At 43.3% G+C, this 16,038-nt stretch overlaps 1 protein-coding gene across 1 annotated transcript; it reads left to right on the top strand.

The window, feature by feature from the left end:
- The first annotated feature begins 783 nt into the window (after window positions 1-783).
- PROC (protein C, inactivator of coagulation factors Va and VIIIa) lies at window positions 784-14,190 on the top strand. The gene is given in 12 exon segments (XM_010306322.2): window positions 784-900; window positions 3,302-3,545; window positions 4,610-4,693; window positions 5,070-5,230; window positions 6,248-6,272; window positions 6,826-6,839; window positions 6,841-6,937; window positions 7,643-7,783; window positions 8,147-8,256; window positions 9,251-9,368; window positions 13,517-13,570; window positions 13,573-14,190. Coding segments are annotated over 11 exon segments (1,356 nt in total). The 5' UTR covers window positions 784-900; window positions 3,302-3,505; the 3' UTR covers window positions 14,085-14,190.
- The last annotated feature ends 1,848 nt before the right edge of the window (window positions 14,191-16,038 follow it).

The following is a 16,038-nucleotide window of genomic DNA, read 5'->3' on the forward strand; positions in this document are numbered from 1 at the left end:
TCTGCAAACCCACAGCTAGATGGGAAGACATTCTCGGGGTGTTTGTTGTTTATCTCCATGTGCTTGTGGACTTCATTGGGTGGTGTGACCACATCTTCCTGGCGCAGCGCCCTGATGAGAGGGGAACAGTTGTTTCTCTGCTCCGCTTGGGCCTCTGTGCATGGTCGTGAATATTTTCTATGTGACAAAGACTATTGTACTTGATAGTTAAACGGAAGTATTTACTTTGTATGGAGGGAATAGTTTATGTGACAGCAACATAAGAAATCTTAGTAATGTTATATACTATTGCAAGATGAAAATGGTAAAATTGATCATTAAAATGTTAGTTACCTAGTCCTAGAAATAAGAAGAAAAGAAAAATCATTGCCTTTGCTCACACATGCACTGGATCTGAGTGTCAGGCTCTGCATCAAGTAGCACTCAGGAAACATGCAAAGAAAGCAGCAGGGAGAGAGAAGATGAGCTTACTCCTCTGATGCAGGTAATTTGTTTTAGGCTTTTTTAAATTTATGTGGCAGAAGCCAATAGCAAGAAACTCTTTGCCCCACTCAATGTGTCATGACTGGGATGTCAGACCTCCTGCTCAGGGCTGCCATTCTCTTTCTTTGATTGATAATTACCTAATAGATCTTGGGAGGGCAGAGAGGATTTGGAGAGAGGTGTGCTGTAAAGATCTTGAAGTGCCAATGAGTGCTTTTTAAGAAATGTATTATGCTGCTGCTCCCCTTGGTTGGGTTTTTTAATGTGTTTGGTTTTTTTAATACAGTGTAAAGCGTCAGGAGAGTTGAGGAGAAGTGGAGGAAATCTGCTCCCACTGAATGGGCAGCACTTGGAAACGAAGAAATTTAGAGGAAGTCTGGTCATTCCTTACCTGTAAAGCAGCTTCAGAATGATAAGGTAAATTCCTTGTTTGGCTGCTGTGTGCCTGGTTGGGATGAATAACTGTGCACCCACCAGCTGGGCCTTGGGCAATGTGAGATGTTTAATTCTCACATGGGCAGAATGAAAAGGTTCTGAGACTGTGGAAAGTGACATTTCATGTTAATAACATAAAAGATACATTGCATTCTCTAGCAACCTCTGTCTGAAGAGTTCCAGCATTTTGCTGGCATACCAAATGGCCTGGAAGGTAGTAAGCCTTCATGTCTTCACAAGAAAGGAAGAGTTGAGGGAGTTTGCATATGACCTAAAAGACCACTTCTGTTGGCTTCAGGGTAAAATATGAGTCAGTTGTAGCCTGAGGCTTTTCTTTGGGGGAGCAGGGAGGGGGGTGGCTTCAGGCCTCTTGTCCTTCCTTACCAGCAGGTTGGCTGATGGGCTGCACTGCTGGCCGGAGGAGTTGGAGGAAGTGATAGGTCTCCCTTTTGTTACAGGCTGTGCACAGCTGCAGCCTCGGGGCAGGGGGCAAGCAAATACCGACCAGGTAAGTAACAGGCTAGGAGGGAGTGGGTGTCATGGGAGCAGCTTGCTCTCTGCACAGGTTGTCACGTTCCTCGCGCTCCCAGGCTGCGAGCTAGATGCACAGCAGCACTTCCCAGCAGCTCGCTGAGGACGTGCTCTGAGCTGCCTCCGTACACACAGGCTCTCCACAGAGGTGTTTCTGTGTTCCTGGCAGTGTGTTCCTGTGCTCATGTGTGAGCTGTGCAAAACCTTGGCCTCCAAGGACCTTTTCTTTTAAGAAGAGCAATGTGAGGAGACTAATATTTCAGCTTGGTTTCCTAGGGAAGCAAGAGCAGTCTGGTTTGTCTGGTGCTGTGTGTATCAGCCTGTCTTTCCCCTTTTAATGCCTGTTTGGAATTTACTGTCATATCAGATGGTTCATGGGGAGAGATGGCTCACAGAACATTATGTTTCTACAAGTCTTGTAAGAAATCAGTACCCAGGATGAGAGGGAGACCTTGGTAGTGCTCTTTTGCAAGGAGAGGCTCCAGTGTGCATCTAGGAAGTAGACCTAGTGCTTTGATTGCTCAGTTAATTATTCAGATTTGGGCTTGTTACAAATTAAAAGGTATTACGGTGAAGTAGAAAGAACTGATGGATGCAACACAAGATTGATTGCTGAAGAGCTGTGATTTTGAAGCCTTGTAGCTTTGCTGTCTCAGTTTCCCCTTCTATCAAAATTGACATCTGTCTACAATTTATTTAATTTATGGAAATTTACATTTTAAAATTCCAATTTCAATTTGGAAAGATTTGGGAAGAGTGATTCAGCACTCCTGGCTAAGAAGCTGAAGGCTGAGAGGTTTTCCAGAAGCTTTCCTGTAGAAGAGGCAAAACCAAAGCTTTTAGCTTTTTTATACACAGGGGAACCAAGAATGAAGTGTGCAGTCTGGTGGGCTCTTTGCCTTCAGGTTGTAAGGGGGGATATCTTTAAGCTGTGAAATTTCTAAGATCCATGATACTTTTTTACTTCAGGGAGGTGACTTCCTTTATTATTAACGCCTGCTCATAACACTGTGATTCAGAACTCTCTACAGTGTTAATTAAAATGATGTGGAGCCTCTGTCTTGCCAATCTTGTGAAGTTTCTGTTTTCTCCTCTTTACCCTCATCTAGCCCTCAGAAAAATCACTATTCTTTTTAATAAAGGTGAACTAGAAAATAGTGAGCCCAACACTGTAATTGTTTAGATTGAAATGGTTCCCTGACATGCAAAACTGGGCAGATGTTGAAGTGTTCCAGAGCATCTTTGCTTCAGTCCCCTGCGCCTGGAGTCATATGATTACCTGAGAGCCCAAGTCCTGGCTTTTAAAATAAATATTTCTGCACTGCAGTAGCAAGAGAAATGGGAAAGCAGGAATATAAAGCCCAAAACACAGGGGCTGATGAAAAACTAAATTTGTTCTTTCTGAGTATCACTATAGGTTTAAAAAAATTTGGAGGCTGACACGTTGGTTTAGATGTTTTAGGTTGGCAGTTGATGTACATGTCCTAAATTTCTAACCTATACCAAGTCTTAGAAACAAAAATGTGTTCAAAAGCATGTAACCTATCTGGTAGCAAAGCACTATTTCTAGATAACCAGGTCAGCCGCAAATATTATGAGTAATACGTGGAATATGTTGTGTACACTTGCTTCTTTTTAGATTTTTTATTTTATGTTCCTGTCTCCAGGTGTGTTTCATAAACTTTATTTTCAGCAAAAATCAGTTATCATTAATGTCGGGTGAAATTTTCTCATTGAATGGCTGAATTGAAGATAAAGAATGTATCAGTAGAACTTTGCAGCGCACACATCTTCCCCAACTGTGATTTTGGATGCCGCAATCTGTTTCGGGTTGTTTTTTTTTTTTTTTTAGCACAAGCCCCAACTGGATGAACTTTGAAACCTTTGTTTAAAGAGAACTTGTTTTCAAGAAAATCCATGGCCAAGTTTGTAAGGGAAAAAGAAAAAAAGTTTTATAAGCAGTCAGAGCTCTCCTAAACAGTGTCACTGGATGTGAGCTGAGAGCTGTGAGGTGGGGAGGCCCACCTTTTCCTGACACCCAGTGGCACTTTCTCCGATGAAAGATGAAGGACCCCTAAGGACACATGGCTGCACAGGTAATTTGCATGAACATGTCACCTGCTGTATGGCTCGCAGAGGTACCGCTGCACAAACTGCGTTCAGAGAAGGGGAACACACTAGTTCATACCTTCTCCGATGCAAGAAAACTTCTGGTTTTTCTCTAAAATGTTTCATATTCAAAATTCAATAGAAGATTTTGTGCTGATGAGGGCTAATCCAGTACACCAAAAGATGCAGCACGCTGGTACAAGCATCTTGTCTCCTCACAGCAGGCAGCTGATGAGGCAGGCACTGCCTGCTCCTGGCTGTAAGGGCAGGTATTTGCCTTTGCTGTTTTGTGGTGGAAACTTTGATAAGAAAGTAGAGTGAGAGGACTCTAAAAATAGCAATGTGTGCCCCTTTTGGGTGATTGCGTGCTGTGAGAATGTGGTAGGATCTCTCAAGAGACCTCAGCACTGGGGTGATTACACTTACAAGCTAGATGTAATTACTTGCCAGAGAATTAGAAGGGGAAAAAAACAGATTTGAAAAAGGCAGAGTGGATGCCTCAGCTGTTTCATTTTTCTTCTCCATGCACATAAATTGTCAAGCTCCCCCTGAGCACTGTTTGTTTAATGACTAAAAAGAAAGCACTTCATGTCACTCCAAAGAGTAAATATCTGAAGTTATGGATTAACTAAGTTCCAGCAGAGCTCATGGAAGAAGAATAGATCACGCTGATTCGCACTGAATAAAGCAGTAAGTGCTTTAAAAGTATTGTATCCTTCAGGATTTCAAAGTACAGCTTGCTTTTATGAAGCATAAAGCTTGTAAAAAATGTCCAGTGACAAGGGGAGGATGTTGGGGCAGATGAGTGTTCTGGGAGAGCTGCCGATGGGTTAAAGGGAACTAGGAAACCGGTCCGGAGGACCTTTAATGAACAGCAGCTTTGGAGCTGGAATCAAAGAGAAAGTCATGGCACAACACAGCATTCAGCAAGGGAGCTACTCTGAAAAAAACAAATGCAGGAGCTAGCAGAGCTGTCTGAATAGAAACTGTGCAGCATGAGGGTCATGCTGCAGCTCCGCAGTGCGCTCCACACCTACCTTCTCTTCTTTAGGTGACTCCTGCTGCAGTATGTGGAAGCTCGTCACTATAGGGGTGCTGCTGGCTGCCTGCTCTTCACGAGTCTGTAGTACCTCGAGTAAGTTTTCATTTTAGAGATACCCTTCACCCTTTTCCAGTCGCTGCAAGTGTGTTTCTTGTCAGTCACAAGGAGTGGCTAGAATCATTCCCACGAGGGGGGTTTGCGTTCCTCTAGCAGAGGTTCACAGACACAGTGCTGGGTGGTGATGGCTGCCTGGTCACAGCCCTCATGAGCCCTGCGAGCTGAGTATCACAGAGCAGAGGCCCAGAGCTTGCTTCTGCAGCACAGTGCTGACAGCCCGTGGTTTCTAGGGCAGGCTGCCTTGCTGTGCTAGAGGGGCTAGTGCTCTGCTAAGTGTGCTTTGGGAAGGACCCACTACCGGTTTTTCAGCCAGCTCTTCTCCCTGCTTATGCTTTCACTTTTTTGCTCCCAGTATTTTACAGCAATAAAGATGCAAACCAGGTCCTGAAAATCCAGAAGCGGGCAAACACTTTCCTGGAGGAGCTCAAACCGGGCTCTGTGGAGCGTGAGTGCTATGAAGAGCGGTGTGACTTTGAGGAGGCCAGCGAGATATTTGAAACCAAAGAAGCAACAGTAAGTTGATTTTTACAAGTGAATGTGAGACTTAACCATCAGTTGTTTGTTTTCTTAAAGTATTGCGATCCAGGGCATAGGAGATCTTGCTGTCAGCACGGAACATGCATCACTCCTGACTCCTAAGGTGTAGGCATGGTTTTGAATGTAATTGTATTACAGTGATTGTCGGTTACCACCTGTATGGGCTGCAAAACTTGGCTGCTCATGCATGTCTCACCTGACCTAATTGTGAGGCGTAGGTCCCAGCCAGGTAATGCCAGTCCCTGCTTGACCCCATTGGCTGTTCTTGCTGCCACTGAATTTTTCCCAATCCTTTCAGTCCTTTGCCCTCTGTTGTCTGTTCGCCAGCTTTGGCTGCCTTTCGCTGTATCTCCCCAGTCTCCCACCTCTGCCTGACAAACATTTCTCATATCACTAGGTCCTCTCTCCTTCTCCAAACCTCGTATTTTCAGTTGGACTCTACCTTCATTGTCAACATCACTCGTTCCTGCCCCTTTCCACACCCAATTGTTGTATTGCCTTGCACTTTTTCTTATTGCGTTAAGCAGAGTAGACTCACCACATAGGATGAACCAGTCCTTGCTGTGCCTCAGACCCCAGAGGGGAGTGGGGTCTTTCTTCACAATGCCCATGTTTTGTCTAACTGGTCACAAATGAATTGTACGAATACCACCACAGGTGACTTACCTGACAGTAAGTGACAAGAAAACAGAGAGGCTGTGGGGATATTGAGGGGTTGTGGTGCTGGTGGGCCTGCAGGCAAGGCAGGGGGATCTGTGCTGAGTACGGGCAATGAATCAATGTCAAGGTTGGCCAGTTTTAGAATGATTTGGGTTGGAAGGGACCTTAAAGATCATCTAGTTTTGTTGGTTTGTAGTGCCGGTCACTACACTGTCAAGAAGAATGAGACCAGTGCTGTTGTCTGGGGTGCTGGCTAAGACCATGATACACTTTAAATCCCTCACTTGTTAAAAATCTGCTTCTAGCCTTAATGTAAGTTTTGTTTCTCCACAGCTAAATTTTTGGACCAAGTATGTAGGTAAGTAAAAGACTTTCCTAATCATTTCTCTGTGTTTCCTCAAGAGTAATAGTACTCAACCTTCCTGCTGCCATGTATCACATACTGATTCAAATTCTTATTCTCTATCATATGGGCTGTGCAAAGAATTTTCTCCGGTCCTGTCGTACTAGCAACCTTCCTAAAAGACTTGAGGTGCATCTGTGCCTATCATTAGTCATCTCCCCAGAGCTAAGGCACTGGTCAGAAGTGCTCGCTGATACTCTAACCCTGCCTGATGTGCTCCAAAGAGGAGCCCCAGCCCTGCTCTTCATTTCTGCAGTAACCTGCCTCTGCCCAGCCTGCCTCAGGTTTTGCTCTTTGTTCCCCTTCTGCCTACCCCACTCACTCTACAGCTGTAATTCCGAACCCAAACAAATACCCTTGTCCCTGGGCCAGCACAACGGAGGTATCACCATTCGGTGGCAGAAAACATGGATGATGCTTGGGAATCTGGGGAGGGTCTGCTCATCTTAATGTTGGATCTGTGAGCTCTGTATGATTCAGGGACTGTGTTTTCTTGCCTCTGTTTCAGATGGAGATCAGTGTGACCCCACAGCCTTGTGCCAATGGGATCTGCAAGGACAATATAGGAAAATTTTCCTGCATCTGTAACAAAGGCTGGGAGGGGGCTTTGTGCAATTATGGTAATGCTGCCTTTAATCCACGATAAAATAACATTCGTTGTGACAGGGTTCTCTGTAATAGGGATCGACACTTTTGTCATTGCACAGTATACTTGCTTTCTTTACTTATGCGATTTCTCTTTTGCTTCATGATGTGGTAAAAGGATTATCTGTGCTTATGGAAAGCAAAATGAACTTTGCGTTGCCATGGGAGAGGTTTGGAGATCTGATGTATCTAAATTTTACAAAAATACTGGAAATAATTCTGTAAGGCAGGGTTTGCAGTTACTTTAGAACTGTCAGCACAGTGATGATGGTGGGGTTTTTTACCATACAGGGGAAAAAACAATCCACTGCAAATATTTGATTGTCATTACTGTGACAGTTTCTTCCTGGACAAAAGCTGGATAGCATATATAGGGATGAGCATGTATGTCATGTATCATTGACACTGTCTAACTTGCAGTCACTGACAGTGAATTTTCTGTTCTCCAGTCTACCTGCCCTCACAGTAATCTCTTCTCCATCTCCCCACTGCCTTATTCTGGACCAGAGTCTATTTGCTCTCTCAGGGCCCAAGTGCCATTAAAGCTCACAACTGTCATCCCAAATCCATTGTCAGCTCTTGCTCACTTGGATCACAATGTCATTTTGCCACTTTACCTTCCTGTGACTCTTTGGCTTTCCAACTTCTCATGTCTCTCTTGCTGTTCATTTTTTCTGCAGAGGTCAAGTACACCAACTGTTCTGTCAATAATGGAGGATGTGAACATTTCTGCAGGGATGACCCTGCCAACCAGCGCCGCTCTTGCAGCTGTGCATCTGGATATCAGTTGATGAATGACCATGCCATGTGCAAGCCTGTTGGTAAGAGGATGTTCGTAGTCCGGATTTGACAGAGGATTATTCAAACATGAAGTAAAAGGGGTTTATGGGAGAATTGTCTGCAGTGCACTTTGTACTACTTTTCAAAATATCCATTCCCTGCAGAGTAACTCTGTGCCTGCATTTCCCAACTCCATACCCACTTTATGGCCTTTAACCTGTGTTTGCCTCATGGACACATATATGGAAATCAGGAAACTTCTTGCTCTGCAAAGCACCGAGGGACTTCCGTGAAGCCACTGAATAGTATTGCTTAGGTTAGGGAGATGGAAGGAATGCTTTAGAAAGAGGTTTTGTATTGGGTGATCTGGTCTTTGCTAGTTAACTTCTCTGCATCTCCTGTAGTGGAGTTCCCCTGTGGAAGAGTGAAAATTGACTACATTGAAGCCAAAGCAGGATTCAATATTCGGCTCATTGAGGGAAAAGCAGGAAGAAGAGGAGACAGCCCTTGGCAGGTAAGGAGAAAAGAGTTATTCAGCACAGATAGTTCAGGGTCTTCCCGAACAGCTCTGCCTGCCTAGCAGCTCAGAAAGGCTCTTGCATTACTAGTGGTGGTGTCGCATGAAGCTAAGATTCCCTTAGCTTTGCTTTTTCAAAAGCAACCTAAAAGTTGGAGCAACATGAAAAAATGGTTTATTTTCTGTTAGGACTCTTGACCTTGTCACTGTTACCAAGTTTCTTACCTTACCTTGCCAGCAGTGTCAAGAGAGAGGATAGCGATGACACTTACCAACTCTGTTGCTCCATCTTAGGGAAGGCCACTTAATCACTGCGGCTCGTGCTGCGTGATGCATCTTCCAGCTACTGTAACAGCCTTACGGTGGGAGTGCGAGGCAATCTTCTCTCCCTTTCTGCGTGGATCTGTTCATATAAGCCTCATCTGTCATAAATTCAAATTAGCAGATTTAATCAGCAAAATATGTCATAGCTTTACAGAACAGGTTGGAACAATGCAGAGAAAGGGGAGACCCCGCAGAGCTTATCGTGGAACTAGGGAATGCGTACAACCAGGCCCTGGTTCTCTTTGACATTCAAGGCCCTTTTACACCACAGCACGAGACCTGCAGCCTGAGATGGTGCACTGTCTTCTGGTGTGCTGTGGACACAAGAATAGTCTCCTCACTTGAGCCCTGTGTTTCAAAGCTTTGAAGTACCAAAGTGCTTCTTTGCAGTGACCAGCATTGTCCTGTGCTGATTTGTATGAAGCCAGCCCTCATTCAGGAAGAATATTCAAAACTTATTTGTAGGTGTTCCACAGAGACCTTATTAATTGTGCTTTTGTCCCATTGTAGAGCTTTGGCTTCAGTGAAGGCGACATGCTTTGGTGCTTGATACCTCTGGGCATTTTGCAACCACAAAGAAGAATGTGTACAATATTTTGTGAGCCATGCTCCATGCAGTGTCAGACCTCTCTTTTTTTTTTTTTTTTTGTTTTTGTTTTTGTTTCAGATTATGCTGCAAAATAGCAAAGGGAAGTTTCTGTGTGGGGGTGTTCTCATCCATCCATCCTGGGTCTTAACGGCAGCACACTGCATTGAGGCAGAAGAGGGGCTCAAAGTAAGACTTGGTATGGAAAAAAAAATCCATCCCTGTTTTTTAAAATGTAACTCATTCCCAAGGTTTATAATCTGAGGAGAAAGACCAGCAGGTTATGAAGACAAAAGTCATCCTTGGTTGTAGGAGTAGGTTGTCTAGGAAGTACTTAATATGTACGTTAGCACAAAACAAAAAAGTTTAGTAAAAATCTGATTTCATTTGAGCCACTATCAACCTTACTACAGAAGTAAGCTGATACCTTCTCAGCACTGCTGCTTGTCTGTAAAGACCTAGTGTCTTCTGCTAGTGTTTTTCTGGTGATGAAAATATTGAAGGTCATTCCAATACTGAAAAAAAAAGTCTTGATCCCAAGAGGAGAATGTCACAGTGCCTCTTCCTGCCTTTTATACATTTGTACACCATTACTTAAGTAGAGAAGGAGGAGAGGTGCTGCAGAATAGCAACACTGCCTTTACTGGCACTGCTGCTCTTAAGCATGAGAAAATTTATGTCAAGTACAGTACTGCTCCTGAATTAATAGACAAAAATAGTATTCCGTTCCCACTTAAGTAGAATTTTTTTTACTAGAGTTTTCTATCTACCGTTGGTGATAGAGGCATAGCAGCGCAACTGCTTTCTTTCTCCATTAGTGAAAAGATAGGTTGTTCCCAGCAGTTGTGGGAAGCCTTGGAAACACATTGTCTGTACACATAGCCTTGGAAATATACTGTCTGTGTGCATGTTCCATATACAATGTGGATGTGCGAAAGTTTGAGAACAGAGACAATAAGACACATAGGGATGGATGCATTTATGTACATCCTCCATTGTTCAACATAAACAATGAATGGAAAAGCATCTGATATACCCTTGCATCCTCTCAGTGCCAGAATATCCACCTTTTCCACAGAGGGACATTAAAGTAGAAGTGTGTATGGTAGTTTGGAAATATGCATACAGAATACACGTCTCCAAGCATTTCCTGTTACTAGTAAGTCATTTTCTTCCCTTTTAAGTGATTGCCAATATGTATATTTAGTTTTAGTGAGGCCCAAGAAGAAGAAACCTGTGCAGCTTGCTTAGTTAAAGGATCTTGGAATGTTTTAGGGGAAAACCAACCATCGGATGTGGCATTTGAATGCTCTGTAGTGCTAGATGTAGCTTTGAGTGTAACTTGAAGGGAATAGGTCAGCAGGAAAATGGTAACTAGGGGAAGTGTTGAGGTTGCACTTAAATTACTCCACCCTGGCCTTGTACTGCAGGTCTTGGTAGAGATCTGTGCAGTCTGACAAGCTTTCAGCTGGGGTAGCCATGCCCAGAGATCTCTCTGCAGCAAAGAAAGAAGGGGTGGGATCTGTGCTGTCCAAATAAAAAGGGATTTTCAGTGGGTGAAGAAAAGTGTCAGCACTTGAGAACACTGATCTGAGAAGACTTTTGGGGGGGGGCTTAAATGAAACTCAGGAGACATCTCACACATAAATTTGGGGTGAGTATACAGAGTAATTTCTAGTGTAAGGATGATCAGCAATAGGGGGTCGAGTTTCTCACTCTCCTAGCTGCCCAAAACACCTTCCTTATTAATAGAGGAAGAAGCAAGTGTGTGGTCATGGACTGAGCATTGTGACATGTGAGAGGAGAACATTTCTGATTCAGTCTTGAGCAATATTGCTGTGGTGAGATGGAAACAAAGAAGGGTCCTTTACTGTGGTTTGAGGGGGAGGGTGTTTGTACTGAGGCTGCAGAGGTGATACTTGACCTGCCTCTGTTGGGCAGGGGTACCCAACGCTGTTCTAGGCTCGTCCTGCTGCAGCTCTTTGCTCGCTGTCCATAAGAGAAAAGCTGGAGGGGAAGCTCCCACCTGGGTTTGCAGTGGTGAGCTTGAGGTGTTGTAGCAGGACTCACATGGCTTTTTAGTGTCTGAAGTGAAAAGTTAGATCTCACAGTAGCTGAAGTTTTGGAAGATGGATTTGAGAGCAACCCAGTTTTCCTGTTTGTGGCTCTTGTCCCTCCATCATCCAGAAGTGTGTCCAGAGCTCCAAGAAAATAGAGCACATGATAGGTGAATGTAATGATTCAATTCAAAATACTGTCTCTCCCTTCAGAGAACAGGTCTCTCACTTCCTTGTTTATGTAGAACTTCATAGTTAATATTTTTCTGCCAGCAACAAGATTATGATGCTCCTTATTGTGTAGAACTAGATGCATTTCACACAGCCTCTATGTTCAGCACATCCAGGTGTGGATAGGACTTCTGGAATTTGAAACTCTTGGGGTGGATAACTCAACTGAGAAAGGAAGTATTCACGACCAGGAGTAAAGAGTCTTCTCGTGGGCTGAGGGAGCTGTTGCTACAGTAGAACCAGCACAAAAGCTGTCACCTGCTTGTTCATAGGTGTCTCAGGATACAGACAGTTCATGGCCATGCTTGTATACAGAGCATGTGAAGCCTGCCAGAAAGCATGTGCCCACACAACTAAACTGCCTTCCTCAGAGGAGATGATCTGACAGTGTTCAAGTCCAGAGTTCTTTCTGAGGCCTAAAGCAGAGCTTTGTGTCTGTGAAGCTAGGAATAAACCCCTGACCCTTATCTACCAGTTGGCCCCCAGCCACAGCGGCTGCAGAGTGGGTAGCAAAGAAATGTGCTCCAGGGGTGCTAGGAACACTGTCATCACAAAGAGGAGAGGTCACGATAGCAGGAAAAAACAGATCTGTGAGTAATGGCTTGGTAATAGCAAGTCCTTCCGGTAGTACTTAATAGAGGTGCCCGTCAGAGCAGTTTCAGCCATCTGTGCTGTCTGCTGTGGCCATGTATGAAATGTCCATTGGCTGTCCGCACAGGAGCAGGAGGAGAGACTCAGAAATGGTCTGGAAGTCCAAGATCCAAAGCTGGGAACTTTTGAGAGTCTATTTCTGGAACTACTGTGGATCGTAAAGTCCCTACACTTGGGGACGCTGATTCTTTTACAGAAAAAACCCCAAACAGCTGCAATATGTCATTGACAGGCTCAAACAAGTGACTTCAGAAGACCTTTGTCACACAAAGTCAGAGCAACTTGGTTTTAGAGTTTGTATCTGGAGGGATTCAAAATAGACTGAAAGAAGGCAAAAGTTAACAGAGGGGTAGGGGAACGAATTTGAAGGATAATACTGGGAAACATGTATTTGAAAAGGTGGTGATAAAGAGCAACTTCCAACTCACTCACAGTGAGACCAAGAAGGAAAGGATGCTTGTGTCACACACTTGGGCAAAGGTGAGGTGTCAGCCTGGATGTCCTGTCACCTCGTGTGCTTGGATGTGTGCCTGCCTGCAGCTCAAATGTGCATAACAGACAGTTCTCTGAAGAAGTGTTTTTATCAAGTACGTACTGAAGTAGGCCTTGATATGAAGCTTAAATTAACCAACGGCACAGTTCAGAAATGTGACGGCCACTGATAATTACACTTGGGACTATTTCTTCACAGCCTATCGGGGAGATCTGTTTCTGTCTTCCCTTTTCCAGTGTATCACAAATGACTTGTTCTTGCCTGTCTGGCCCTTTTCAACTTGATTTCCTGCTTCCTGTTCCGTAACTGCTTGGCCCACAAAGTGGCCATGATCATATAGCCGTGCTAACAACTGAGAGGTCTTAAGTAGTCAAAAATTCCTTAAAATACAGGTGCAAGATTTCAGAAAGGAATAGTCTCACCAGTCAGTCATCTTGTTATGTTATAAATCCTGAAGTTCAGTCATTCAGGCACTGGTTGTACAGTATAAACCTCATGGACTGTTGTAAATGTCTGTCTTTGCTGCATACTTGCTCTCCAAGCTTTTAAAGCTGACTCCAAGAAGATTGTTTTCCTCCTGAAAAAGATCTCTCGAGTTGCACAAGTGTACTGTAGTATCAACACAACAGGGCAGTACATAGGCGTCTCAGTTTCTCAGCTGATGACCATACCTCTAGGGTACTAATTCATTTGGTACTGTATGTATTCATGATTTAGGAAATATGGAAAGTTTGCAGATTTGTCCATCTAGTAAGAAGACTGTTAACCTATAGCATAAAATGAACAAATGTCTATCTTACAAGGGAAGTAAAAATGTGAAGTACAGTCTTAAAGCCCAGTGTAACCCAGATGCTTTGGTGTTCAAGGTGAAGGAAGGTTCGGTAGCATCCGTCATCTTCTTGTTTGCTCTTCCAGGTAAATTCCACCGTCTCCGTATTGAGGCAGATGAGCAAACCATTTGGGTTGATAATGTCTGAGCCACGAAAATTACACCAAGGAGACCTCCGATAATGACATAGCCATGCTGCGCTTGGCTGAGCCTGTGATGTATAACAAATATGCACTCCCTATCTGCCTTCCAACCCGCGACCTGGCAGAACAGGAGCTGAACAGAAGTGGGAGGCAGATGGTGGTCACTGGCTGGGGCAGCACAAGTGATGTTAACAACAATTACTCTACTTTCCTCAGTTACATTCAAATCCCTATGGTTTCCCGGAACGAGTGTGCCCAGGCGATGAGATTTGCTATCTCTGACAACATGTTGTGTGCTGGGAGCTTAGGAGACAAAAAAGATTCCTGCAGTGGGGACAGCGGAGGCCCTATGATTACTAAATATAAGGATACTTGGTTTTTGGTAGGACTCGTGAGCTGGGGTGAAGGCTGTGGAAGAAAGGAGAAATTTGGAGTCTACACCAAAGTTAGTCAGTATCTTGAGTGGATCCAGCACCACATAGATGAGATGTCAACGTCTTGGAAGGGTTAATTCTGATACTGAGAGTCTGGAATACTGTGGCGATGTGCTAGTGACAGTATGCAGTGTAATTGCATTGTACTGTCTGATTCAGTATTAAATATTGAGTATGTGTTAACCTTGTGTACTGTTTTCCTTGGTACCTTTTATTTTATTTTTTTTTTAAACTTTTTTTTTTACTTTTTCATTGTTTACATTGATTAGTTTCCAGGTTATGTTGTTTATTTGTGGCATGGTCGTACTTAGGCCTTACAGGCAAGAAATAATACCCTGTTACACTGAGATGCTGTACAGCGTTGTAGAAAACAAGATAGTCAGTGGTCAGATGACCCCATCTTTGAAGTGTAAAATGACTGAATTGGTTGGGGTCTGGGGCTGGAGGGGACAGAGAAAAGTGGTTTAAAAATCAACATAGTAATACAGTTCTGTCATTTCAACTTCACTTGAACATATTATCCAGAATAACTGTTTTGATTTGCTCTGTATTTGTATAATTTTTCTTTCAACACAATGAAATGTTAATAATATCATCACTGCCTCTGCTCATTCACATCTTGCTCCATTGCTCACAGATTAATTTATTTGATTCAGCAGGTCACCAGAACTTCTCCATATTTTCCGTTCCTTGCACACTCAATGCCTGATTTTACACACACACACACACACCCACCACTTCTTTAAAAGTCAGTGGGAATTCTGCTGTTATTAAAAAAAAGAGGTTTAATTCCAAGCTTTTGCGTGCTCTATTTATCCTATGGTCTGTAAATCTCTTCTAATCAGCAATCTAAGCAAACACTTTTGTTCGTTCCTATTCTAGTGAATGCAGTCAGCTGCAGGCTATATTAGCATTCCTGATACTTACTGATAAATATATGTGTGTGTGTGTTTGTATCTCTGTGTCTGTGTGCCTATCAGTAGATAAAATAAAGATACCAGTAAGTTAATACGAGGTAGCAGTAAGTCAAAATTAAGTTTAATAGAATCACAATTGATGCTTCTTTTTAATCTTAGCACTTAAGCCTGCTGAATGTATTTAATCTTATAGAAAAAAGGTGAAACCAACCCTGCTGTAGTGATAGATGTTTCCAACATCTCAGTCAGGATTTGGACCCATATTTGGATCAGTGAAGAACATCAGTCTGCTCTTGTGCCGAGATTGTTAAACAAAAAAAAAAAACCTCAGGTACAGCAAAATTGTATTAGAGTTTGTAAGAAATGTAATATGCTGTCAGCAAAGAGGTTCAATACCTCTTAAACTTGTGGACTTAGTCTTGTTGACTGACGAGCTGCTTACATGCTTACTAAGCAAGTGCTGAAGTTGATCCATGCATAAAAGAAGTAACAGGCCAAGGGCTTCGCATTGGAGGTAAGCTGAACCTGAAGTCAGCCATCTCTCTGTGTCGCTGTCTCTGTCTCTCTTTTTCTGGTTTGTTGGTTTGGGTTTTTTTTTCTTCCCTCCCTGTTTTTATTTGGGACTGGATTTAAGGATCAATGAAGGTTAAAGAATAATGCTTTAAAGAGCAGCCTTCCAGCCAGGGCCTGCACCAAGAATACGTGCTGCTGAGAAGGCTGAGTTTGCCCAACATACTGAATTACAAGGAAAAACATTGTTGTGTTCACAGCCAGTAAAACATGGGTCTAATCAGAGGCAGAAATCGTAATGTCAGTGAATGGCTGTGACTACTACAGGGCAGTATTTGCCTTCCTGCAGGTGATGGCTGTGGATCCTCCTACACACTCACAGCTCTGCATATTTCAACAGATGTTTACAGAGCAGCTTGTGTATTTTCCGGACCAGTTGGTCTTACCTGCTGAAAGGTGAGGGAGTGTCAGAAATCTTCTCTTAAAAATTACAAATTTTCCTGAAGAAAATTATTGCAAAGAAGTGGCTTCTATTGTTGGAGGATGTTTTTAAGGATTTTTTTTTTTTTAAATACGTATGTGTATGTGTGTAGAAACACACACA

Source organism: Balearica regulorum, chromosome 9, assembly GCF_011004875.1.
Source record: "Balearica regulorum gibbericeps isolate bBalReg1 chromosome 9, bBalReg1.pri, whole genome shotgun sequence".
In the NCBI taxonomy this organism is placed as follows: Eukaryota; Metazoa; Chordata; class Aves; order Gruiformes; family Gruidae; genus Balearica; species Balearica regulorum.